At 39.7% G+C, this 25,190-nt stretch overlaps 1 protein-coding gene across 9 annotated transcripts in view; it reads right to left on the bottom strand.

Annotated features, from left to right (window-relative positions):
- Positions 1-25,190, bottom strand: part of RBMS1 (RNA binding motif single stranded interacting protein 1) — a 213,976-nt gene that overhangs the window by 26,913 nt on the left and 161,873 nt on the right. For all 9 annotated transcript variants that reach the window (XM_038584638.1, XM_038584637.1, XM_038584640.1 and 6 more), the window contains 4 exons: positions 17,935-17,993; positions 12,497-12,588; positions 3,035-3,192; positions 938-1,017 (listed from right to left, as the gene is read on the bottom strand). In XM_038584638.1, the coding sequence (XP_038440566.1) occupies positions 938-1,017; positions 3,035-3,192; positions 12,497-12,588; positions 17,935-17,993 (389 nt within the window). The remainder of the gene's footprint in view (positions 1-937; positions 1,018-3,034; positions 3,193-12,496; positions 12,589-17,934; positions 17,994-25,190) is intronic.

A 25,190-nucleotide genomic window follows, 5' to 3' on the forward strand; every position in this document is an offset into this window, starting at 1 on the left:
GAGACTTTAGGGAAGAAGGAGGGCAAGAACGGGGGTGGGTGTGGTCTCCTTGTTGGGAGGAAGCAGGAAGTTGATGGTATTTCCGCTGGGTGATCTCAATTTTACTCATCAAGTGAGAAGTGAAGTCATTTGCTTAGAGTTGAGAGGGGGCTAAGGGAGAACTGAGCAGGCTGGGGGAGACTACAGGCAGGGAGGGATGAGAAAGCAGAGCGAGGACTGGTGATGTAGAAGGTCCAGTCAAGCTGTCAACACCTTTACCTGCCTGGATGTAACAGGAGTGGAGAAGGTGGCCTGCTGCAGAATTAAATCCAAGTTTGGTATCCTGTGAAGCGTGTATGAAAAAGGTATGGGGTACAAGACAAGTGAGCATACTGCTAAAATGGAGACCAGATTTAGTGGGGATGGCAAAGAGGTAAAGGACCCCTCTGAATTTCGGATCAGCTTCAACGGGAGCCAGAATGAGTGTGATCTGGGAATGAAAAGCTCCTGAGGTGTGGTCATGACAACATGAGGCAAGTGGTTACAATGGGATGGACAGATGGCTCATAGGGACTGAGGCCCTGTAAGGGGTACAGGGTAACATATGCTGAGATCTTCCTCAAGAAAGGCAGGAGCTGTGGTGGAGAGTACCATGGTCCTCAATGGACAAAGACTACAGGACAGAAGGTGTACTGAGGATGGTGGATGGGTGGGGGAGGCGGGGTAGAGGTTGGCCTGGTGCATCGGAGGAGGAGCTTCTGAAAGCCTTACAAGTCAGACTCACCCCTCCCACTGGGATGGCTTTGGTTCATATTTAAACACCCAATGTCTGGGAGAAGTGCATTTTCAAGTCTTATTTGTGAACCAGAGAAATGGATTTTACTTGATATATCAAGTAATAAAATTATACATATATTACATAAAAGATTACTGATAAAATTTTAGACAAACAACATACCAGAAACTCCAGGTGGTGTCTTAATGAATTTTCCATTAAAATGACCAATAACGGCTTCACACTTTTCTGTTGATTCCATCCTATTTAACCATCAAAATAAAACACATATTTAGAGATCCGTTAGTTTCAGATTTTTTGTGCATGTGAATACATTCTTACAGGCTTATTGGATACAAATGAAACCTAGCAAAAATGTGAATAAGAAAAAGTAGGTTTATCCTATCTTCCATCTGTTTTATGTGTACTTCTCTAATAAAATGAAAACTGATATCCACAGAGTATGCTCTGAATCATAAAAGAAATAAATTATATCCAAAGTGTTTAATATCAAACCTATCTAATGTGTGATTTTTTTTTCTACTTGCTGGAAAACTGGCATTCAACGCACAATAGCTCTGTTGGTCATGATATTGAATTAAAACAGAAATGCCAGTTCAAAATACTAGTTTACTTACTGCTGCTAGAATATGGGTCATTTTCAAGATGGTTTTTCTTTTTACATATTCACAAAAGGACAGGTTCAAAAGTCCTGATAAGAAGAACTGAAAATCACAAGACACTCCTTATGTGGTTTTTACATTAGCTTTAGGTATAAAATTAAGTTAGTGAAGTCAGTTATGTTACCTTCTTTGTCCTCCTGGCTTCAGAGGAGTAATTAAAGGATTGAGCCCAACTTTACAATTTATTTTACATCTGCAGGTGGCTAAAATCCTTTGAGAAACATTTCAGGGGAATTACATTATTTTGACTTATTATTTTTTTTTTTTTAATTGGAAGAAACATTGAATAATCTATTCAGAAGGCACCACACTTCTGGACTACCCAGAGAGTTACATCTTGGTTTTTAATGGGTAGTAATAGTTTTAAAAAGCAATAGAACTTAATTGGGTTCCATCTCTGGATACAAAACTGAAACTACTTGATCTGCTTTCAGAACACCCACAGAGGCAATGATTTTTAGATGGTGCTGAGCTTTTCATTGTTTTCCCTGGATTCTTTTAAACAATGAAGTGTACACTGGAAATGCAAGTTCTGGTGATTTTCCACCTGTAGAAATTTTAGTTTTATTTTAAAATTATCTGGCCTAACAGAAAGAAAAATCAACTAAAAGCCAGAAGAACCAAGTACTAGACTCTGCTCCATTACTTGGCAGTCTGGTAACAATGGAAACATCTCTTCTTTGACTCCATTTTCTTATACCTAAACCAGTGAACAATGCTGCCTTTGTTGATTTCACAGGTCTGTGGGAGATGTGATTGTCATCAAAGAGGATGTTGTATAGGAGAATAAAATACCAGCAATTTTTTGTCCAAAATCAAAGTCAACACTTTAAAACACACAGACATTACCTCTACGGTATTAACAGGTTCTTAAATAATGGAAAATCAGTTTTTGTATATGGGCTTTCAGATTAGAACCATGTCAAAAATCAAAGCTCCTTTTGTTTGAGATTTTTCTTTTAGAAACAAAATTAACCATTACACTGAATAAAGTATCTTTTCCAGAAAGGAAAGGATAAAAATAAGTTGCAAGAAGTGAGGGCACTTTAGATAGATCTGTGACGTTTTATTTCTTAAAAAAAAAAAAAAAAATTCTGAGGCAAAATGATAAAATGTTACAACTGGTATAATAATTGTGGTCAGATATGTGTCCTACCATTGTTGTACTCTCTGAATGTTTGAAATAATCTTATTCACTGACTTTATTTTTGATGAATCAAGTTTCCATCTAACGAGAAAAAAGCCATACAGATTTATTTATGAAATTCAAAAGCCTGTGGTTGTTATTTTTAAGAAGTTACAGGCATCCTGATCTAATTAATCAAAACATTAAAGGCAGATATTCTCAAAACTATAGCTCATGTGATATTTCCTTGGCCCAAGTCACCAAATATTTAGTGCCCTCAGGTTCAAGAATCCCAATGAACTTCCAAAAGATCTGAAAAAAAAATACAGTCGATATTTACACATTTAAATTCATGGTGCAACTGGCTCCCATAACTCTGGCTTAAATTCTCTCTTCTTGTTCAACTTTTCTTTTGCAGGAAACTTAGCAGAGCTATTGTCACTGATATAAGATAGAGAGGAGTGTGCTTACCTAGCAAAGCCAACACCACGACTTGTACCACTGGAATCACGTAGTATCCTTGTAGAAATAACTTGTCCAAATGGTTTGAGCATATTTTCAAGTTCTTGCTCATCCATGGACAGTGGCAAATTAGAAATATATAGGTTAGTAGGATCTTGTTCCTGTTGCTAAAACAGAACAGAGAATTCTCCATTAATTTCCAGTTGAAGTTGAAATACTGATGTTAACACATCTACTTTTACTGAGTCACTCACTCCACTCACTCTCTTTGCTCAGGTCCTTTCAGAGTGTTACCTAGGGTGAATGTGGGAGCTACAGAACACCCAAGTCGCTTTGCAAATGTGAAAACAGTGTCTGAAGCTTGGATGGTCTGTGCAGGTCAGACATGATTCCGCTGAGCCATTCTCAGCAGATTTGGAAGTGGAACCGCTGGCACGCGCTGTGGAGTTGGAAGAGGATGCCCTCACGGAACCACACTCTCAGCTGTTTGCAGCGCTCCCAAAATAACCAACCTCTCCTCCACTACTATTTTTAGGAGTCCATTTCAGGCACACTATTGCACAGAAGACTATTACTGTCAATAATTCAACCCAGAGACACACAACGGATTCCGGACCATGCCATTTACAGCCCAGTGGGACTTTGTCCCAGGTTCCCTCCTCTGCTCCATGGCAGGGTCCCTACTACTTACTTTTGAGCTGTGATCACCAATGGGGAAAGGACAGCCCAGAAATTAACAAAAACAAGTAAATTCAAAGTCATATAAAATGATAAACTCTAGGCGGAGCAAACTTTAGAATCTGCGTAAAGGTGAACCCAGGAGTAGGTAGGGGAAGGGAGCTTTGCTGAATCCTTGCTACTCAAAACATGATCCAGGGCCAGCAGTGATGGGATTACCTGCAAGCCCCTCCCAGACCAACTGGAATCAGAAGCTGCATTTTTAACAGGATTTCCAGGTAATTTATTTGCATATGAAAGCTCAAGAAGCAGAAATTAGATCATTCCCCACTCACCTTTCCTTTGCTGAGACAGAATTAGCTGAAACCAAAGATATACAACTGAATTTTCTGAGAAGATGGAACTGCTACGTGTATTTATTAAAAGTATGGTGTAAAATCATCAGAGAAAAAGCTATTTATATGACAACTGGAATATTTTCTGGCCAAGTCAAAATTCACTTCTGCAACTGTAAGATTAGAATACTCTTTTTTTTTTGATTAGAATACTCTTAATTCATTTTGTATCAGGCTTTCCTTTGATCTTATTAACCAACTGTATCTTTACATATTGAACTATGTCGGCTTATGATTTTTCTTTAATAAGCACTATTAGTGAAGTCATTAATTGATGTTTTAGTGTTAAGCAACAAAACAGCACAGTCATTCTAGTTTAGATTTCCAAAATGCACAGTACTTTAAAGATATATGTAAGGCATATGCATATTTGAATTATACAAAGTCTCTACTTTCAAATTTATCCTGCCATTAATTAAACCTTAAATGAAATCTGTCCTTTTATATAATCTGCAAGTAAAAGTGCATATTGACCTTTTGTACTATACTTACCTGGTAAGATTTAAAAAAGCAATCTGGTATCCTAGAAAATGACAAATGCCTTGGTATTCCAAAGCATTCAAGTTATCAAATCCAGAGAAATTATGGGCAAAAGGTATTGTCCCTTTGACCTCACACTTCTGACAGAGGGCAGCAGTAGTAATAACCCAGCCAGTCCCAAAGGGGTGCAGCAGAAGCTCCAGGCCAGGGTGTCCCTGGGGCTGGGGCATGGCAGTGGGAACAGATCCGAGAAAAAAATTAAAATTTTTCAACCGCTCAACAGTAAGCCAAATGCCTCATTAACCCTTCACAGACTGAACAAAATGTCAGCTCTCTTTGTTTTTAGCTGAAATTAGATCAGTTCAACATGGAATGGCTGATTATCTTATGCTGAACAAAATCTATCTTTATATCTTCAATGCATAAAAATTAGAAAGTGATCTAACAAATGCAAAACAGTAACAGATAAGGTGTTTGAAAATACAAGGAAAAGCAAAACTGTCTTAGTATTAAACTTTTCAAGTGCTTCTGAGGTAGAGAGGTAAAATCTCTCCTTATCTACATTTCACTCACTACCTCTGCCAAATTGACCCAGTTAAGCCCACAGCTCTTTTGATTAGTCATCTACCCACCCAAGTCCCTGAAAGTTTCCTGTGGTGCAGAAGACTATTTGTTCCTCTGGAAGTCTGGTCCTTAACTAGCCAGTGCACACGGAATCCTTTCTCTCTGAAGGTGGGTGCCGATGGGCCCTGTAGCCTCATGCACTCAAATGGCACTTACAGGGCATCTCATACATTCCCAGACTTGCATAAAATAGCCTTGACTCCAGTCCTTTCCTCCAGCTGCTTACAGTTAAGTAGGAGACATAGAAGCACATGAATTAAGTGCTAGGGGAGAGGTGGGAGGATGGATGGGGCAGCTTGTGTTGGGAAGGCAGGGAAGAGTTTTCACAGGGTGTGGCACTGAGTCAAGACTTGAGAAACAAACAGCTGAGGCTGAAACCACATTGTGAAAGGATATCTATGGAGTTTGATTGTATTTTGTCAGTCACTGCTGCTGAAACTTTTCCACTTAAGTGTCGCTAACAGCAAGGACTATGTATACTGAGGAGTCAGCAGGCCAAGGCCAAGGCCAAGGTAGCCTTGCCAGAATGCACATTTTTTGAAAGCCTTCTCAAAAAACAAAACAAAAAAAAAAGTCATGTCACTTTCATAATCTACTCTCTATTTCGATGTTTTAATATAGAAATGATATTTCTGACCTCATACTTCCAAGTAATACTGATACTTCAGGGAGAGAAGCCAGGCTTATCCCGTGATTTCATGTTCTCTGATGGGGTGGGGGGGGCAGGAGGAGGGAGGAACTGTAGTTAGAAAGCCACAGTCTGACAAATAAGGGGAGCTTTCGGAGGCATGGAAGCAAGGAAATGATATCATTAAACCTATCTTACGAGAAAAATCTCTGAATCATGCTTAGTCAGATTCAGAATAGAGCTGGGAACTCCCTAATTAAAAAGCATTAAAACCCTCCTTGGACAAAGATATGGCATAAAAAATGTTACGTTAAGAAACATACCATAAATATTGTGGGGCTTTCTTTTTAAGTCACAATTGTAACTATTAAATGACTAATATTTAAGAATGTTCAGAGGAGAATTTGTCATATGTGAAGTATTTTTAAAAGGGTTAACTATGTAGGTACAAAATACTTTCCAAATCTATGTTTTGGTTGCTTCTATGATTAAAATATTAATAAAATATTACATTCTTCAAAGTCTTGATTCAACTTGAAAGTTTACCAATGAAGAAAAAAATAAGTACTAAAATCAGAATCCAGAAAGAAACTGAGCTTTCAACCCATTCTTCAATAAAGAGTGAGCTAAAGTAGACTAAATACAAGTAAATATTTCCTATGATTTTAATGCATTTTTCCCCCCAACAACACCTCAGTCATTTAGGGCTTTTCATTTGGGATGACCTTTAAAGCTAATGTTATTTATTCTTCTTATTAAATGGTCAACTTATCCTGCAAATGTTGACTACAAAGTTGTAATAATTAAAAAGAAAAGGAAAGAAAAGAGAAGAGAAAAGAAGAAAGAAAGAAAGAAAGAAAGAAAGAAAGAAAGAAAGAAAGAAAGAAAGAAAAAGAAGTAAAAAAAAAAAAAAAAAAAAAAAAAAAAGAAGAAGAAACTCCAAGCTGACAGCATTGGCCACAAAAATATCTAATCCCCAAAGTGTCCATGTATTCTAATTACCATACATTCATAGTGAATGGAATATATAATACTTTTAGTAACTAGGGGGTGGTTCTTGAATGTGGGTAATTTAGTTTCTTTAAAATCAGTGACAACCATAACTCTGTTTTATTACATACAATGTTATGTCTCAAAAAACAATTATTCTGTAAATTATGGGTGGCCAAACATAAAATGGGGCCAACAGGCCTCTTTATATCCATCCTTAGGCATGGAAAAGGTTCAATGGCTTCTCTAACAAGTAGAAAACTAGCTCCCACATTGGCCGTGAGAGGGATAAATGGCCGCTAATGTTCACTTGAGTAGAAAAGCAGGGCCCAGAGGTCCCGCGTGGTGTAAAGCACTCAGTCATCATCTGAAAGAAATTAACAAAAACCTCCCTGTGCATGTGGAATGGTTCCTAAAATGCAAGAAAGGGACTTGGCAGGAAGACCAGACATCTGTTTTCTCTTGTACTGAATAGGTTCACCAACCAGCCGATAGCTGCTTACATGCATGTGAATGCACACTGCCTGAAGCGCAGCAGACTCCATGTGGAAGTGGGATTAAATTCCTGCTTCTTTGATTACCTATTTACTGAAAAGAAATGTGCTAGCTTACCACCAGGCAAGTAACATATGATGATCTGGTGACTCCCAGCAGGCCTTAAGAGGCATCGCTGAAAGGCCTATAGAAGTCATTCTATTAGCAGGTATTACCAATGCTGATTTGAGTTTTAAGTCCTTTTAGCTTGGTATCTGAGTTTTGTTCTCTTTACAGGTTGAGTTTTCTGTTCTACAAACAAACACGTCAGAAACAAGGCCAAGTTTAACATAAATAGGAATGGCCTGGAGCCTTTGGGTAAACCTTTTGGTTAAGATTCATCAGGGTGCTCCATGGACAGAGCTCAGTAAATATAATTTTTAAACATCCCATTCTTAATTCTCAATATCTGCTCAAGTTAGGAAGAAAGTTTTTCTCTCAGTTAGTTGGCTTCTTTGGTCATCAACAAAACAAACATTTAGTATTTACTCTATGCTAGGTACCAAGAAAGGTACTGAAAGTTAACATATGAATAAGAAACAATTACTGCTGCTGAATGTTCTCCACTTGCAATTTTTCAATCCAGTTGGGTATCTGTGGAGTCCTTTTTCAATCCAGGCAGTCAACGTGTCAAACAATATAATATTCTCCTTCACCCCAAACCTGAATCCATGCCCCCACCACCCTGCTGACTGCCCTAGTAGCATGCCCCTTAATTTTTTTCTAATTACATGAGAAAGCAAGCTTTTAATATGTTATGTGAATTTTCAAAACTTTATGTAGTATCCTGGTTAATTCCCTAGCAAAAAGTGGATGGCAATGGGTCCCTTATCACTCAATGTGGGAGACACACCTAAACTTCCTTTAAAAACTGTCTCCACAGAAGGTGTGTGCCAGGTGCTTCTTTATCCGGATGGCATAAAGGGGTTAAGTCAATTCCAGATTCTCAAATCCATGGTGCCATGGTACAGAACAACGGACCCTCTAGCATTTGAAATATTTTTTGTAACTTTAATGATATTATAAAAAAGAAATCAGGTCCAGGAAACTCACTCGTTCTACAGAGACCTAAAGAAATTCACAAAGTGCAGGAGATTGGCCCACTGCCAGCATCTCTGAACCTGTGTACCGTTCCTTCCCTACAGATGAAGTAGAAAGAGATCATTTTTCCTAGCCAATTTACAGTACCAAGTCTCCTAAGGAGGCCTCTGAACAGTGCTCATTATCAATCCACAGGAAAGTGGCATTCAGAGTGCACTGTTGACATGTTGGATGGGCCAATCTATACCCAGTCCAGTTTTGACTAAATGCAGTGTAGTCTTCAAAAACGGTGGATATTTCATAGACTATGCTGCTTAATATCAACGGCACTGAGCCGATGTCTAGGTAAGTGCTCTTAGGGTTGCTTTAAATAAGGCCTCTGCATTTGTAACAGGTTGTTAAAATAGCCCTCTTTCTAACCTTGTTTCAGCACAAGCCACAAAACAATGGTTGGCACTCCCACATTCCAGAGTGAGAAACCAGACCACCTAAAGAGCCGGCTGAGAACTAGTTTGGGATGCTTAGCTGACCACCCACCTCCGCTGTCTTTGAGAGACTGGAGAGGCTGAGAACGCACATGTATGTGGAGAGAAATGCTGATGTGTTCTGAGGCTCACCATGTGGGTTGCTCCCCTATTATTGCCAGTCAAGCCAGAGGTGCTTAAACACACCACTCAGGAGGCTTGCTCTGTGTTCCATGGAGCTCAGTGGATACAATGGATGGATGTCTCATTTTAGCCTGAGGAATCTAACAGGTCAAAGGCTGGCTGAAGGGGACTCTAAGTGTGGGTGGTAAGCACCTGCTCACCCATAGACAGTTGCCAAACATAGATCATGTGTGGGCCATGCAAGGTAGAATTAGCCCAGGGTTGTGTTAAATCCTTCCAAGAAGGCTGCTTGGGAGGGCAAGGAGGTCCCAGAAGAAAAGGGCTGAAGACAGACCCTTAAGTTTTCAGGAACTGAGGTATATATTCCTGTGGTTTCAAGGAGCCACAGGAGAAAGATCAATTAGGGGTGGTGGTGGCGGTGGTGTAAGAGATCTCTGAAAAATCTCTGAAGAATTCCATGAAGGAAAGCAGCAACTCTCTGGCCAGAGAAATCAATACCAGATTACACCACCGTCAGGTCAAGAAACTTTCCAGTCTTATACCAATGTTCCAAGGGGGGAGCGTTAGAAATCACAGCTATTCAGCTGATGGAAAAGCAAGAAAAACATAAGTTTGGGAAAGAGCAAAGAAACTGATCAAGCTCCCATCCCACTGTAGGCTTATTATGACTTAGAGCAGACCTAAGCTGGAAGAAGGGGGAAGCTTCAATGTGATATTCAAAATGTCATAAAAAACCGGGGTGCCTGGGTAGGTCACTTGGGTTAAGCAGCTGACTTCTGACTTTGGCTCAGGTCATTAACTCTGGGTCCTGGGATCAAGCCCCACATCCAGCTTCACACTCAGCAGGGAGTCTGCTTGAGATTCTCTCTCTCCGTCTCTCCCTGCACACTCCCTCTCTCAAATAAATCAATCTTAAAAAAATTTTTTCATCAAAAACAAACAACAAAAACTATCAGGACTGGACGTTTAAATTACAGGCATCACATATGTAACATCAGTAACTGTTGGGCTGGCAGGATCAAGGGGGATCGGGAAGCACCAACAAAATGGCGGTGGACCCTCCACCTTGTGGCCCCCACCTCAGAACTTTCCCGTCACCAGCAGACCGCCCGAGGACATGTCATCAGGGAGAGACTGGACCATGCAGGAAACTGTACTTTACCCAGACCCCATATAAGGGCATGGGCAGTTATTGCCCCAGGCTGATTCCACCAGTAATATGCCTAATGCCTATCACCCCCTGCACAGACATCCAACCCTTTCCCCCTCCCCTCTTAAAAAGCCCACTTGTGGGATCCCTCGGTGGCGCAGCGGTTTAGCGCCTGCCTTTGGCCCAGGGCGCGATCCTGGAGACCCGGGATCGAATCCCACGTCGGGCTCCCGGTGCATGGAGCCTGCTTCTCCCTCTGCTTCTCTCTCTGTCTATGTCTCTGCCTCTCTCTCTCTCTCCGTGACTATCATAATTAAAAAAAAAAAAAAAAAAAAAAAGCCCACTTGTCCTCCCCTGCATGGACTTCCCCAGCCTGAGACTTCCCCGCTCTCTCCCTTCCCTGTGGGTCGTGGAACCTCACCTGAGAGCGCGTCCCATTAAAAGCCTGTTTAGACCAACTTTTGCCTGGCCTCTCTATTCTATTTCACTACCGATCGGATTAAACCTGATAGTAACATGTTCTTAAAAATGAGACATCCAGCATCAAAATGTTAACCAGGATCCTATTCCACATTATTTCAAATATGAAAAAAGCATAATGTATTACACATTAATCACCACCACCAATTTCCTAAAACGTAATTAAATACTTATTTTCCTGCAATTTCCTACAATGTGACTTGTTTTATTGGGATATAAACTTTTAAGACATTGCTTCCCGATCACCAACTAATCAATATGGTTGTTAGCAGACAACTGCTGTGATTTCTTTCAGCACCAGTGACATCCAAGTCACATACCCCTCTTGCTGACTCTCAGCAGTTTTTAAAACCTCTACATGTGATTCTGACATTTTACAAACTGTATTTAGAATGTAACTTGAGACTCCCTATATAACATCTTGTTTAAAATCCTTCATTGAGGTTGGTATGAGTACATATAGAAATGGCTGAAAATGTGTTGAAAGATAATTACATTCCATGAAGTGTGGATATGAAAAATCAAGAGGCATTTCACTGAAAAAAAAAAAAAATTAATCAGAAAGACCGGAAAGGAAGGGACTTTTTAAGATAATGACAGTGGCCAGCAAAGTCATGGGACCCGCCCTGGATTTTATCCATGAGAGGAGGAAGCAGGAACTTCACAGAATACAGGAAATAGACAAAGTAGAGGGAAAAAATAGAGCTGTTTTCTGATTGTACCTTGAAAGTCCTGCTTGTAAAATGTATGGTGACCCACTGTTTACAGAGGCAGATTAAACATGCTGTAAATCATTACACAAGTAAAGTACAGTCACAATTAAATATATTTAAAACCTTCACGATCCCAGTCTTCCAACAATGCCACAGGGAATTACTCTATATAATGGACAGATAATCTGAAAATCATGGTGCTTAATATTTCTAAAATAGTTTCTATTTATTTTAACTTCTTAATTCTGGAGTTTAAGAAAATCTCAAATATGTCCAACTCAGTTCAAAGCTTTGAAAATATCAAAAGTCAAAGACTACTTGAGAAAACTGATCCTTTTCACTAATTCCCGAAATCTTTATGTATGTTGATTCTTTGAGTCAAGGTAAATTTCTATTGTGGTAGCTACACACACATGTCCTACAGGAGCCTCAAGGTCTTAGCAGGTAACTTATCTCTTTAGCAAAGTCCTTTAATTTCCATAAATCCATAAATCCTCTTTCCTTAAGGAAATGTGAATGCTCCTGAGGGAATGATCACATGCTACTATTCAGAAGTAGCAGAGGTGACAAAATTACTTTCCTTTGTGCTTCAAGAAGACAGAGAATATAAAATTATTGATCTTTTGAAAAGAATACAACAAAATATCAAACTCTTGAGTATCAGGCTTCGAAATATTTTCCATAGCAATTCGAGAACCACAAATGGAAAAAAAAATGCACATAATTATATGAGTATCTTAGGAAGTGACCATGGGTACTAGGGGTAACGTAACCTGAGTTTACATTTGGGCAGCAAAAAGACCAGGGCATAAACCCTGCTTCAACACCATTCTTCTTCTAGAATGCTAAAAGTTCATCAGAAACAAGCCCGGAATAAAGCCATTGTAGAACTACTAAAGACTACATTTATATCCCATAAATAGCCAGTGTCTAAAAATGTCTGACTTTTGTAGAGATTCAAAATAGCATCTGTAGCTTCCACCTGTCCTAAAACTATTACTGAGGATGGAGAGGCCCAGTATAGCGGTCTAGAAGTAACCAAGGTTGGCTTCGATGGAGAGGTAATGCCAATGCTGACAGGCAAAGCACCATCCCAGGCATCAGAACCGATGCCAGGGACCAGAGAAGTGACTACTGGCTCTCGACTCACCTTTGCCATTTGAGCTTGAACCCCACTAGCCTTCAGGGCAGACACAGCTTTCTGAGCGGCTGCAGGACTGTCAAAGTCGACAAAACCATAACCTGAAATGTAAAACATACTTTGTTATTAAGCCATTATTTTGTGATAATGTAAAGAGCAAACGAATGACTGGTTCACCAGTGTGGGTAGCAGAAACAAAAACCCTGATGTCCTGACAGGTGTCTGGCATTACCAGCTGCATTGCAGCCTCCTTTTCAGGCTGTCTGTCCCTGTCATCTCTCCTGAGCTAGATAGATTTCCCTTCAAAGTAAAAAACAACCCCTGCCCCCAACCCCAGTTTTCCCTTCTTCTCAGGTGTCATACTGGAAAAAAAAAAAAAAAAAAAAAAAGACATCTAAGATAACCAAAGTTAAAAAAAAAAAAAAAAAAAGGAAAATATCTACTTCAGAGAAATAGCATTTTTAACGATTTGATGAGGAAGATGGAGCAATCATACGGAACTTATCAAATAACAGAAAAAAATATTTAATCCACAGACTAAAATTTATTTTTCAAATAAATTAAGTATAACCATTAACTACAACAAATATAATCGCAGTTTTAGTACTTGATTAAAAATATGATTACTTATTTACTTAAAATATGCCTCGTGATCCTCCTTCAAATAAAGGAGTTAAAATGCTTCTAGATAGCCAAAAGAGCTGTTGCAGCAGTTCATGTCCTAATGTCTAAAAACAAAACATAAAAGCAAATAAATAACCTCCAAAAGAGGCTCTGGTTTTATTTATTCATAGCTTCATAAACATTTTTAACAAGCTGGTCAGGTAATCTCTGGCCACAATAAGTCAAAAGCAGGAAACTAAAGGAAAAAAGGTGTCAGGGTAAGGGCAGGGCTGCTACAAGACACCTAGCAGCAAAATCAGCAGCAAAAACTAGCAACGAGCAATAAAAGAGGAAAATTATACAAAGAACAGGACTTTAGCAGCATAAAAGCAACAGGCCCATGAATTTCCAGTGAGTATCACTGTATTAAAAATGGGCAATCGCTGATTTTTCACTGTGATCACTCTTAAGCTATTGAGAAAAGGTTAAATTACATTTAACATACTGTTTAAAAGATCAGGGTACCAGGCAAAAATACCAACAGAAATGTTATTGGAACTCAAACCTATTATTATAAAATAAGCTTTAAATAAATAAGAATATTTTGGAAAACAAAAGCACTGTTTGAAGCCTGCACAGAAGGGTTAGTCCTATCATTTATTTCTAGATACTGTAAAGGTAGAGTACTTTCGACAGTAAAGTACTAGTGTTAAAACAGACAAACATACACATCAACAAGGCCAAACACAGAGCTTGGAAAAGGTTCAAAGGTCAGTTTGCAGTATTAGTACCAAAAATATGGTCTGGTAACAAAACATGTTGTAATGAAACAGAATAACCATCAATTATGGAAACAGATTCAGGAGAGATGAGTTAGTTACAGCTGAAAGAAGCAGCAGCTTCCTTCTCTTACTTGGAATTGAACTGAAACAAAGCTTAATTTGATTTAGACTGTGGAGAAATAGCTAGATTGGAAAGAAAAAGATGAGCTGGCTCAGGTAAAAGCAGAGAATGCTGCTCAACTGACACATCAGAAATTAGGTTAAACATATTTTGGGTGTTTCAGAAACCTGTAAGTTAATGCTAATACACCTCCCTCTACGGGGGTACACACGTGCACAAACACACGTGTACACTCCCTCTCCCTTTCTCTTTCTCTACTTATTTTATCACCACATACAGCTTAGCAGGCCATAAATGGATACTCAGCTACAATAAAATGATGTCACTCCCACTGATGGATAATTGAGTGTGCCCCCCCCCATTTTGTTGTTGTCAATAAAATATAAGAAACAGAAAATCGCAATTTTGATGTAATTGTGGTTGAAATTATTTCCAGTCAGTTACTATTAGTATTCCTTCTGTTATTTTCTTATTAGGAAAAATCTATAATGGTTGCATTTTAGTTGTTTACATCCTTTTCTGGCCTTTTCTAACCATACAGCTGTATCATAAATATTTGGTGGAAACAAATATATAGGCATACAACTGTGTGCTCTTTTCTCTATTATATTACTTTTTTTAAAAGATTTTATTTATTCATGAGACACACACACACAGAGAGAGAGAGAGAGAGAGAGAGAGAGGCAGAGACACAGGCAGAGGGAGAAGCAGGCTCCATGCAGGGAGCCCGACGTGGGACTTGATCCCGGGACTCCAGGATCACGCCCTGGGCCGAAGGCGGCGCTAAACCGCTGAGCCACCCAGGGATCCCCCTATTATATTACTCTCAAGTAAATATAAGAATATATAAATTTGAGTTACAGGCTCTACAGGTTTCATTATATAAATATGTATAAAGATATTTTTGAAGGTGGGATTCACTAAGTAAAACTGCATCTTCTCACTGCATCCACAGGAGGACACTCCTCAGGTCTCAGGACCAGGAATAATAACAGCACTCCTGCTTCTTGGATTTTCCTCTACATTGACATGACTAAACCACAGGGATAGCTATGTTTTTTATGTTTGCTTTGGCCATTAGGAAGACAGGCCATTTCTGTAGTAACCTGAGGTGTCCTGCTCTTACTTCTATCTTGCCATTTTTCAGATTTATCCTCACCCGTTTTAACTCCGCACGAGTGTATGTGCGTGTGTCATATTGCGTGCATGTGCTCTAGTCTTGTATGTAACTCCGTAAGCAATAATAATCAATCAGTGTCACAACTGAACTGCCATGTATACCAGTGTTAGCATTTAAATACCTTAAGTTGGCTGACACCTGACAAAAATTGAAATGCAGAAAAGCAACTGACTTGCGAATTTTCAAATTTAATAACTAAGGTACATGTTATTCACAGCAATGTTTCCTTCAGTATAATTTTCTTTCTTGGATAGAGGCTCCACAATATGCTTTGTGACAAAAAATGTTCTGTGACCTCTAAGGTCTCTAATTTTCAGGAATAAAATTCTTTGATATGGTCAGCCCCCCAAAATTAGTATTTAACACAAGAACTTTCTGTTTACGTGAATACCCTATAATCTCATGCATTATCTATATTTATCCATCCATTCACCTATCTTCTCAAGTTATCAATGACTAACATGTTGTCTTTACTATGAGGTATGCTGTGTTATTTCTTCTCATTTGTCTTAAAATTACCTTTTTTGAGGAGCTCTCTCATTCTGTTTCCAGGATTTTACAAACCCATTTTGCTCACTTGGCTCCCTTACTCACCCACCCACCCACCCATTCACCACATATGCTGACGCCTGTCTATCCTGAGAGCCTCTGTGAAACGAAGAGCCCTTACAAGGTTCCTATCGTCGCCCTCACACAAGGCAACATCTGCTGGGACTCACTTTAAGAGAGGGTCTCCCGGAAATGTGCTGTATGGAAAATCAGTTCTGAATTATTCCTTCCCTTATTTTGAAAGCCCCACAAATGTCTCCTCGTATCTTTGAACACTCTCCAACATTTATTTATTTATTTATTTATTTATTTATTTATTTATTTATTTATTTATTTATTTATTTTTATGATAGTCACACAGAGAGAGAGAGAGAGAGAGAGAGAGAGACAGAGACATAGGCAGAGGGAGAAGCAGGCTCCATGCACCGGGAGCCCGACGTGGGATTTGATCCCGGGTCTCCAGGATCGCGCCCTGGGCCAAAGGCAGGCGCTAAACCGCTGCGCCACCCAGGGATCCCCACTCTCCAACCTTCAAGGCTTTGTATTATAATATGTCTGATTTAGCAGGAGTAGTTTTTACCTACACCTTTTCTATATTGTGTTGGGCATTTTGTGGAATTTTAGTTTCTAGGGAAGAGGCTCTCATTGGAGCAGAGTGTATGACAGGGAGGAGTATTCAGTGGAGGGGTGTCATGAGGAATTAATTCAGCTAGGAGTCCTCCGAGTCCTCTTCCTCACTCAACTGGGGCAGCTTTGCTAATTTTTAACACACTGATCCGCTCTGTAAAATTCTTTTCTGCTGGGGGCGGGGTGGGAGGAAAGGTTGGGTAAAGCCATAAAACCACTTGTCTACTGTGATTTCTCTCTCAGTTTGAAACAAATGTTTGAGATCAGCTTCCTGTTTTATGCCTGCAAGAGTCCATTTTTCTTTATAAAAACTGAGAGATTTTTTTTGTGTGTGTCCCTGCTTTCATGAATCATTTACAAATATGTGAAATAACACTAACCTTGGCAACTAAATATAAACATTTCAGTCTACAATTTGACTCTCTCTCATTTAATTTATTTAAAATATTTATCGAGTCCCTCTCTACATAAAGCACTGCTTTATTCCCTGTCCCAAGGCAAAACTGTCTTAATGTACCACATTGCTTAAACAGGGGCTTAGATATTGGCCACAATAGCTCCTTTAAATTTAGGAGCTTTGAAGAAGACACAAATACAATGAACCACTTCAAGTCTAGATTAAAGGAAATGGCTGGCTTCTAAGGCAAGGCCTTGCCATACGGTTCATTTACATTCTTTGCCTTTCTCAGACTGTGCTAAGCCAAAGCCATCACCACTACTTGAAAAAGTGGGGTCTAATTAATGAGGAGATTTGCCTTCTCTGCCTATTCCTGTCAACCTTATTTCAATTCATGGGGTCAGTAGTTAGACTCAAAGTCAGCTGACTCCATTCTTCCCCTTTCCTAGAAATCACATGCCCATTGTTAAGATGCTGGATCATTAAAAGTCAGAACCAGGGAGCATCAGTGATGCCTACGGTAGACGCCTCCTCTTCCAGCTCTTGGAGCTGGATTAGCTCATCCTAATTACACGGAAAACTGAAGGTCAGTGCATCAAATTAATGCAGCAGCATATTTCAAAGGGGCGTATGACCTCCCCTCCCTATTACAATTTGGTCAGTGAAAATGGTTCTCTCCTCCCCGCTGCCAATATTGTCAACAGGCATTCAGCACAGAACAATTGGGAGTATTGAAACATGTAATTAAGTACTGCTTAAAACTACTCTATTCTAATTAATAGAGCCAATTTGCACAATATGTAATCTTTTCAGTTCTTTGGTACAGTCCAATGGTCTTCAGTAAGCAGCTCTAATCTCCTCAGGCTCAGGAAAGAAAAGCTATTTTCTAACTCTACTTCCCTCGTAAAGTAGGGGCTAAATGCCAACCGGTATCCTGCATGTTAGCTCCACTGGCGTCAGAGCTGCGATTCTGGCAAACTGTTAGCTGCTGTAGGGTTTTCAGCCAAAACTCGACCAGGGACAAACGTAAAGGGATATGCTGACATTGTGCAAGCAGAAACTAGGTGACATGGAAGACTTGGTTTTTCATAAAATAGAAGTAGCGGTTTTGAAACCAAAGATCAGGTTTACAGTTCCATCATTTTCCTAAAGATAGGATTTAGTCAATTATTATCCAAGGGAATATACCTTTGCATTTGTTTGTTGTCTTATCCAAAATTGCCTTCGTGGAGACTATTTTCCCATATCTAAAAGATAAAAAGAATACAACAGGAGAAGTTAGAATCAAGGAACCCTATTAACCCCTAGGTCCAGAGAATACACATACTTTTCAAGTACCTGCAAACTTTAAAGTACAAAATTCTACACTTAGGGGACAGAAAATGTGAATTCTACACTCTAAGCTAAAAGAAAGGGGAATTGCTAGGCTTCCTATTTGAATCATTGGATGACAGTCTGATGTTGAACTTTGAGGAATCAGGTACTTACCTGACAATCTTGGGACCAAAACAAACAAACAAACAAACAAACAAAACACAACTTTTTTTTAAAAAGGAATATAAGCTCTAGAAGAAGTTCCTACTAGTAACATTATAAGAATACAAAGCCAAGTGCAAGGCTACAAAATTATTAAAGTATTATGATCCACACAGTGTCTATAAACTGGTAAGAGAGGAAAAGCTGTCTGCATTGTATCTATTCATCTTGGTTGTACAGAAAGCCCTGCATGGCTCCAGATCATCACAGGAGGGTGTGTGCCTGTGCACGTACATGTTTAATAAGTCTGATGATATATTTAGAACAGGTTTTTTTTTTTTTAACCTAAAATTCTGAGGACTATGTAAATAAATACATAAAAACATATAATTAATACCTCTTTCAACTCAGTAATAATAGCTATACAGTACATACACTAATGTGTGTTTGTGCATGCGTGTGCAATGACATTAACAATTAAGAATATAAAACCATGAACCAGGGATTAAGCTTTAATTCTATGAGGGTCTATATAAGTGTGTTTCAATTCCTTAAGGTACAACAGACGTTGGGTGAAGAAAGGAAAAAAAAATCCAGAATATTAAACTTAAAGCACTACTACTAAGTGTCAGTACAGCTTAAATACACGTCCTAGTCCCTACACCCTTTCACAGTGACCACACCACAATGTGAAGCACTGCTATCTATGTTTGTCTTCAAAAAACTAGGAGAAAACCTATAAAAAACAGTTTTTAAAAATCATTGGGACTTTGAGAAATGCACATAACTTATATCACATATCTGCGACCTATGTCCTCATTTATACATAGTCAATTTCCCAATTTTACTTTCCTACGTATGATTTTAAATTTCATGTTTTCTTTAATATTACTTTCTCATGATTGATCTTGAGGGCTAAAGAAGTCTTAAAAGTTTAGGAAATGAAACATTTGTGCAGCATTTTAAACCATTTTGAATATTGTAGGTTTCTGGTTTATGCGTTGAGCAAGCTGAAATATATTTATCTAGAAGAAACAAATGGCTTGAACCACCTCTTTCCCCCCTGTTAATTTTCACTCTGTATAATCACGTAATCAGGCGATCACTAACCAGGCATGAAAGTAAAGGATAATTTAAGGTTCAAATGACAATTATATCCAAGAGGCATAATGCTGCACAAACACCTTCAATTCCCTGTGAGATTCAAGTATTTATAACAACATTAACACAGGCCACTATGCTTACCCAAGAAAGGGTAGTGATTTTTGAAAATCTGAAAACCAGAGAAATTAGTGATTTAAAGACCACCTTTTTTAGGAGGCATTTCTCTATGTAGTTACTTACAGGCTTGGTATTTACCAGCACTCTCTCCTCTGCAAAAGTACTGGCTGAAAATGCTTTTCGACTGCATTCCTGTGTCATACCTTTCCCAAAGTACAGAAGAAAGTTAGTATGACTCCAATTTAGGATAAGGGGATTGAGAGTCACAGAGATTAAGAGCCTTGGCTTGAGGTCACGGAGTTCAGCATCTTTTGTAAACCTAATAGAAGAAAGGAAACTTAGGGAAGGTCAGGGGCTGGCCTTCTACCCTTTTGGTCTTGCTCACCACACTAATGATGGGAGAGGAAGGCAGATGTGGGCAGCAGGAAGAGAGGAAGGGCTCCTGGTAGCACTGGTATGCATTCCGTGCCACTGTCCTCGGGTTTCTGTTCTCTCTGGTCTCTCCGCTGCTTTGACATTACTCCTCACCTCCACGCCTATGTAACCCACGCCGCCTCCGCTCTGAACTTGCTCCCCAGATCTCATTCTAGCTTTCTGGGCACTCTTTCCTGGCTTCTGTGCCCAGTCAGCCTCCTCTTCTCCCTCCTTCAAGTACTCTGTCTCAACCCTTCCTTTTCCTAGGACATCTGTCCAGTGCTATGGGGTTATTTAAAGCATCTTCTCCGATGGTGCCTGTTTCTCCTTCCTGAGTTGGTTTTGTTGCTTTGTTATTCCCCCTTCCCCACCAAACTTCAGTTTTTGTCTCTTTCCAACTTAAATATCTTCGTATGTTATTAAGGTACTCAAATATCTCATTCTATGTTACCGCACGCCCACTATTTTCTAAATCCTACCCCCGAAGAACCCCAAACGCATCATCACTGCCTTTTCTTCCTTCAGGAGCAGTGTTCACTCCTGACCCCCCACCTGGCTGGAAGGGCTCAAGACACCATCAGCTACCTCAGCCGTTCCCGAGTCCAGGCAGGCAGGCAGGCAGGCAGGCACTCTTCTGGGCAGTCTCTGCCATGGTTCTAATGTTCACCCTTCCCCTTCACTATGTCTAGATCCAAGCAAAAGCTACATACTAGTTCTTGCCTTGTCTCCAGCTTCTGGTGCTCCCAACCCTGTGTGATGCTTTAATTTACCTCAACCATCACTTTAAACACATCTCTCCTCCCATCATTATTCCATTCTACCCATGCTTGAACTTGAAGAACTTGTTCAAACATTATCTCTTCTATGAAACCATCCCTAATCTCCTCATCCAAATCCATTGTGATTTTATAAGAGACCAAAAAAAGGGATTACATTTACTCAGTTCCTACTTATGTTCTAGGCACTGTGCCAGGGACTTTGTATGCATGATCTTATTTAATTAACTTTGCAACAATTTTAGGAGGTAGGTGCTATTATTCCCATTTTTGCAAACGGGAAAGTGAAAGCTCATATAAATTGTAAGCCTAAGATCTCTCCTAAAACCCTAAAACTTACACCATTCTGTTTAAGTTCTCCCTGCAATTTATTCATGAAATAATTCTGAGAAACAATGTTTCCTTTATACACTGAGGGTATGAAAGGGAAAGAACCAAGTGGGAGACCTCTTCTTAACAAGGTAGGGGAGTAGACTGACTTTTCAAGCCAAAGCAAAGGGTTTGTTTGTGTTAAACACAAGACATAAACATGTGGTTCCTGGCTGAAAGAGGTCTGGGGGGTGCGTGGGAGAAGAGAGATTTCTGAAATTTATCAGTTTTACTTTCTATTGCGGTTTTCATCATGATTTGTTGGTTAAACCTGAAAGACCGTGACTTCTCAGAAAGGCAGAAAGCAGTTTCCACTCACTCTGTGGAGCTCTTCTGTATCGGACCCCCTGTCCTCCAGTGGGTCAGGAGGATGCCTATAAAGAGATAGCTGAGGGGGACTGAAGGGCTTACCTCTCGTCAACATCCTTGCTTCTGGGCTGTCTACTCAGTGACCCCTCCCATAGCACCAGAGGTTTATTATTAAAATAACTGAACTGGGGTGCCTGGGTGGCTCAGTCAATTAAGAGGCTGCCTTTGGCTCAGGTCATGATCTCAGGTCCTGGGACTGAGCGCAGCAGCTTCGGGTTCTCTGTTCAGCAGGGAGTCTGCTTCTCACTCACTCTCCCTCTCTCTATCTCCGGCTTGTGCTCTCTCTAGCTCTCTCTCTCAAATAAATAAATAAAATCTTTAAGAAAAAATAACCGAACTGGAAGATGTCCTACTTTCAATCCCTCAGGCCTTGGCTATGGTAGCTTCTCAGTGGGGGTTTCGGTCGCCATGTGTGGGAGTGGAGTAAAGAACAAGCAGTTCTGATGACACAAGAAAAGATCTACAACATGGAGAGGAGCTGTTTATCAAATGGCACCTCAAGGAACAGGCAAAGACGCAGCAGCCTTCAGAGCAGTCACCATTTCCCACTACTAGTTCTATTTACAGTAAGATTTGATATAATATGGAGCAAGGGGGTGGAGGGTAGGGGGCATCACAGATGAGTGACATTTAGTCTGGTTCTACTGTTGATCATCAGTACCTGCAAGAGTAACAGACATCTGAGTAAAAATTCATAAAGCAAAACCAGATACTCATCACCCCTTATTCCAATATGCAGTTTAATTTGTTCTAAATAATCATTAAGTAACAGGGGCATGGTTGGGAAAAACAGGCCTCCTACTGACAGAATTTACACTCTACCAACACCGAAGAGAAGAGAGCAAGCCATAGAATTTTATGGGGAAAAAATGTGAGTATGAAGATTCCTTGGGTTTTCCAGCTTCAAAGTTAACAAGGTTCAGACCATAGGCCTGGCTGCCCAGAATACAATATTCTTTGCTAAGACAGATAATCCACTCCAGACGAAGCAAAAGGATAAAGAGTAATTAAGAGATGTGACTACAGAATCACTAGAATTTCAAAGGGAGAGGATAACAAGTAAAGTCTCACATTTAACTACTGGCCCAAGTGAACTTGCCTGATAAAACCTTCTGCTTAGAATCTAACAAAATTCCTTCTGTTTATATCATAGTTTTATTCATTTCTCCCCCATTTCCACTTAGATTTCTTTCATCTTCTGAAATATAAAATCTAAGTAAATTTTAGTCTGTATGTAGTAAATAAAACTTAATTTTCTTCCCTGGCCCCATCACATCATCCCTCTTAAACTCTACCTTATTAATTTACCTTAATTACAAAAGAGATGTGCACTTGTAATTAGAAGACACAGAAAAGTTGAAATATTAAAATCACCTGAAATTTCGGATATGAATGTTAAGACACGATGGTGCCTATCCTTAGACTTTGTCAATGTGCATGTACACACTGAACACACACGTGTGCAACCTATGTATGTGCATGCAGAAGCGCGCATGCGTGCACACACACGCATATGCTCCCGTACCAGCCAACTTAGAGCTTTTGACCATTCCCAGTTAGAAGCCCAGGCTCTGGAAAGTGAAGTCCAATCCACCCACCACCAACAGATGGCGACAATGGTTGATAAGTTATTTTAACATTGGTCATTCCAGTAGTAAATTCATTTAAGCACCATGGGATAATTTGCAGTGTTTGTGTTAGTTTTGAAAGATTTTATGAACATTATTAAACCTGAAAAAGCAACGTGTGTGTGGAAAACAACAGTAATAAAAAGTATATACTTACAATGTAAACAAAAAAATGATTTTACATTTGACAGGGGGCAGGATATTGCTCATGCATATAGGATGACTGGTTTTGTTTGTTTTAATTGCTGAGCTGCCTGTGAAGGACAACTAGGGACTCATGACGTGTCCTCTGAGATTCTGTGCTTGTGCAAAGGACAATCATCAGCAAGAAGCAAGGAGGAGGGACAGGGAACTGAAATGACTTCTGGATATATCAATACTGGACAATATGAGCTAGTGACTTAATTCAGGAGAATAATAAAAGTAATAGCTTACATCTATATAGCTTTTATTTTATGCCAGGCCCTATTCTAAGTGATTTAGGTCAATTATTTTCATTGTAACCACCACCTTTGGAATAGGTAAGATACTATTCCCACTTTGGAGATGTGAAACGTGGTGGTGGTGGTGGTGGGGATCTAGTAAAGGCTGCACAGCCAGTAACTGGCAAAGATGGGAGGCAGGAAGTCTGCTTTGGACAACCGTGCTGATAGCTGCAGAAACTGGTCACCAACCACAGGCTGAAAGCAATTGCTACTAGAATCTGCACGCGCCAAGTGAGTGAGGGGATGAGGGCAGACTCTATTTGCAAAGTCTCCAGGACAGATGCTAATAACATCCTGAAGGGAGTTACTGAACTTCCTGGGTAGAGACAACATGGTTCTATTTGGAAATAGATGTCCAAAAAAGCATGCATATGTATAATATATACATACATAATCTATATAAATATATAATTAAGTGGGGAGGAGGCACGACTGGCTTTAAAGCTTAAAAGGAGGAACTCATGTATTAGGTGGGAATGGATTTGAGGACTGTAAGCAAAAACTTCTCATTATTTTGGACTTGTGAGGAAAAGAAAAAAATGCACAGACAAGCACATACATACACACACAGATGTGTATGCCATCATCCACCTTGCTCCTTTTGCTGCTTTACTTTTTCAGTGGTCTCCTAGGAGAAGAAAGTATTAAATTGCACTCATTTTGCTAATAGAAAAGTTTGCTGGAGAACAAAATAAAAAAATAGGAGTCACTTGTCCCTGTTATTCCGAATCCTCACAACTCTGAATAATTCACCTGGGCTGGCTTTCTTTCTTTACTTGGTATAGAAAAGTGGTAGGCATTTGAAGATAAGACACACACACGTGACATTTTAAAATTAGGCAATCAATATCAAACTTTGTAAGACTTTTACCTGGTTAGCACAGAAGATTTTAAATGTTTCTGTAAGACTCTTCTAAGATATAAAAATATGAAAGGTATAGAAAGCTATTCCACATTTTAGCTGTTTTCAGCTTAACTCCTAGCATTCGTTAACAGTCTGTTCCTTCTACTTGTGTGCTGTGGCTGGGTGTGCCCTTGTGAAGAAATGATTTCTGGTACATGGGATAGAATGGAAAGGCTCCTCTAATGCAGCTGAAATTAGAGCCGAGGTTTGAAGGAGGCAAAATGCTTGGCAGGAAAAGCTGCTACAGCCCTTAAGGTCAAGAACAAACCTAGGGGGAAGGTGAATGGAGCAAAGGAAAGACAAGTTAACAGTTGAGAAGGAGATCAGACCAAGAAATCAAAGCACAAATATTTACAGCATGTCTTTGGCATGCCCTTCACCACAGCAGGCCTAAGAAAAACATACATGATGTCATTCCTGTCATCAAAGGAGGGGGAGAGATAATCTTTGGGGGGGGGGAACGTAAAGAATTTTTAATCTTAAAAAATAAGAATACTGAGGCCTGACCTGATGAATGCTAAATAAAGGAGACATAAACATAGGATGAAGGTCAAGTTCACCAGGACAGACAGGTGGGCTGTGGAGGACAATAAACAGAAAGACCTGTCTCACACAACCTGTGTTGGGGAATAAAGGAAGTTGAGTTTGAAAAAGTCTGATAGGGTGTTGAGTTCCAGGAAAAGGAGTCAGGGAACAGAACGTGGCTGGAGGTTTTGCAACTGCACACAGTGATATGACGAAAACAAGATTTTGGCAACATTAATGAGAACCTTACAGCTAGGAGTAGCAGAGAGAGAGGGGC

Source organism: Canis lupus, chromosome 36, assembly GCF_011100685.1.
Source record: "Canis lupus familiaris isolate Mischka breed German Shepherd chromosome 36, alternate assembly UU_Cfam_GSD_1.0, whole genome shotgun sequence".
Lineage (NCBI taxonomy): Eukaryota > Metazoa > Chordata > Mammalia > Carnivora > Canidae > Canis > Canis lupus.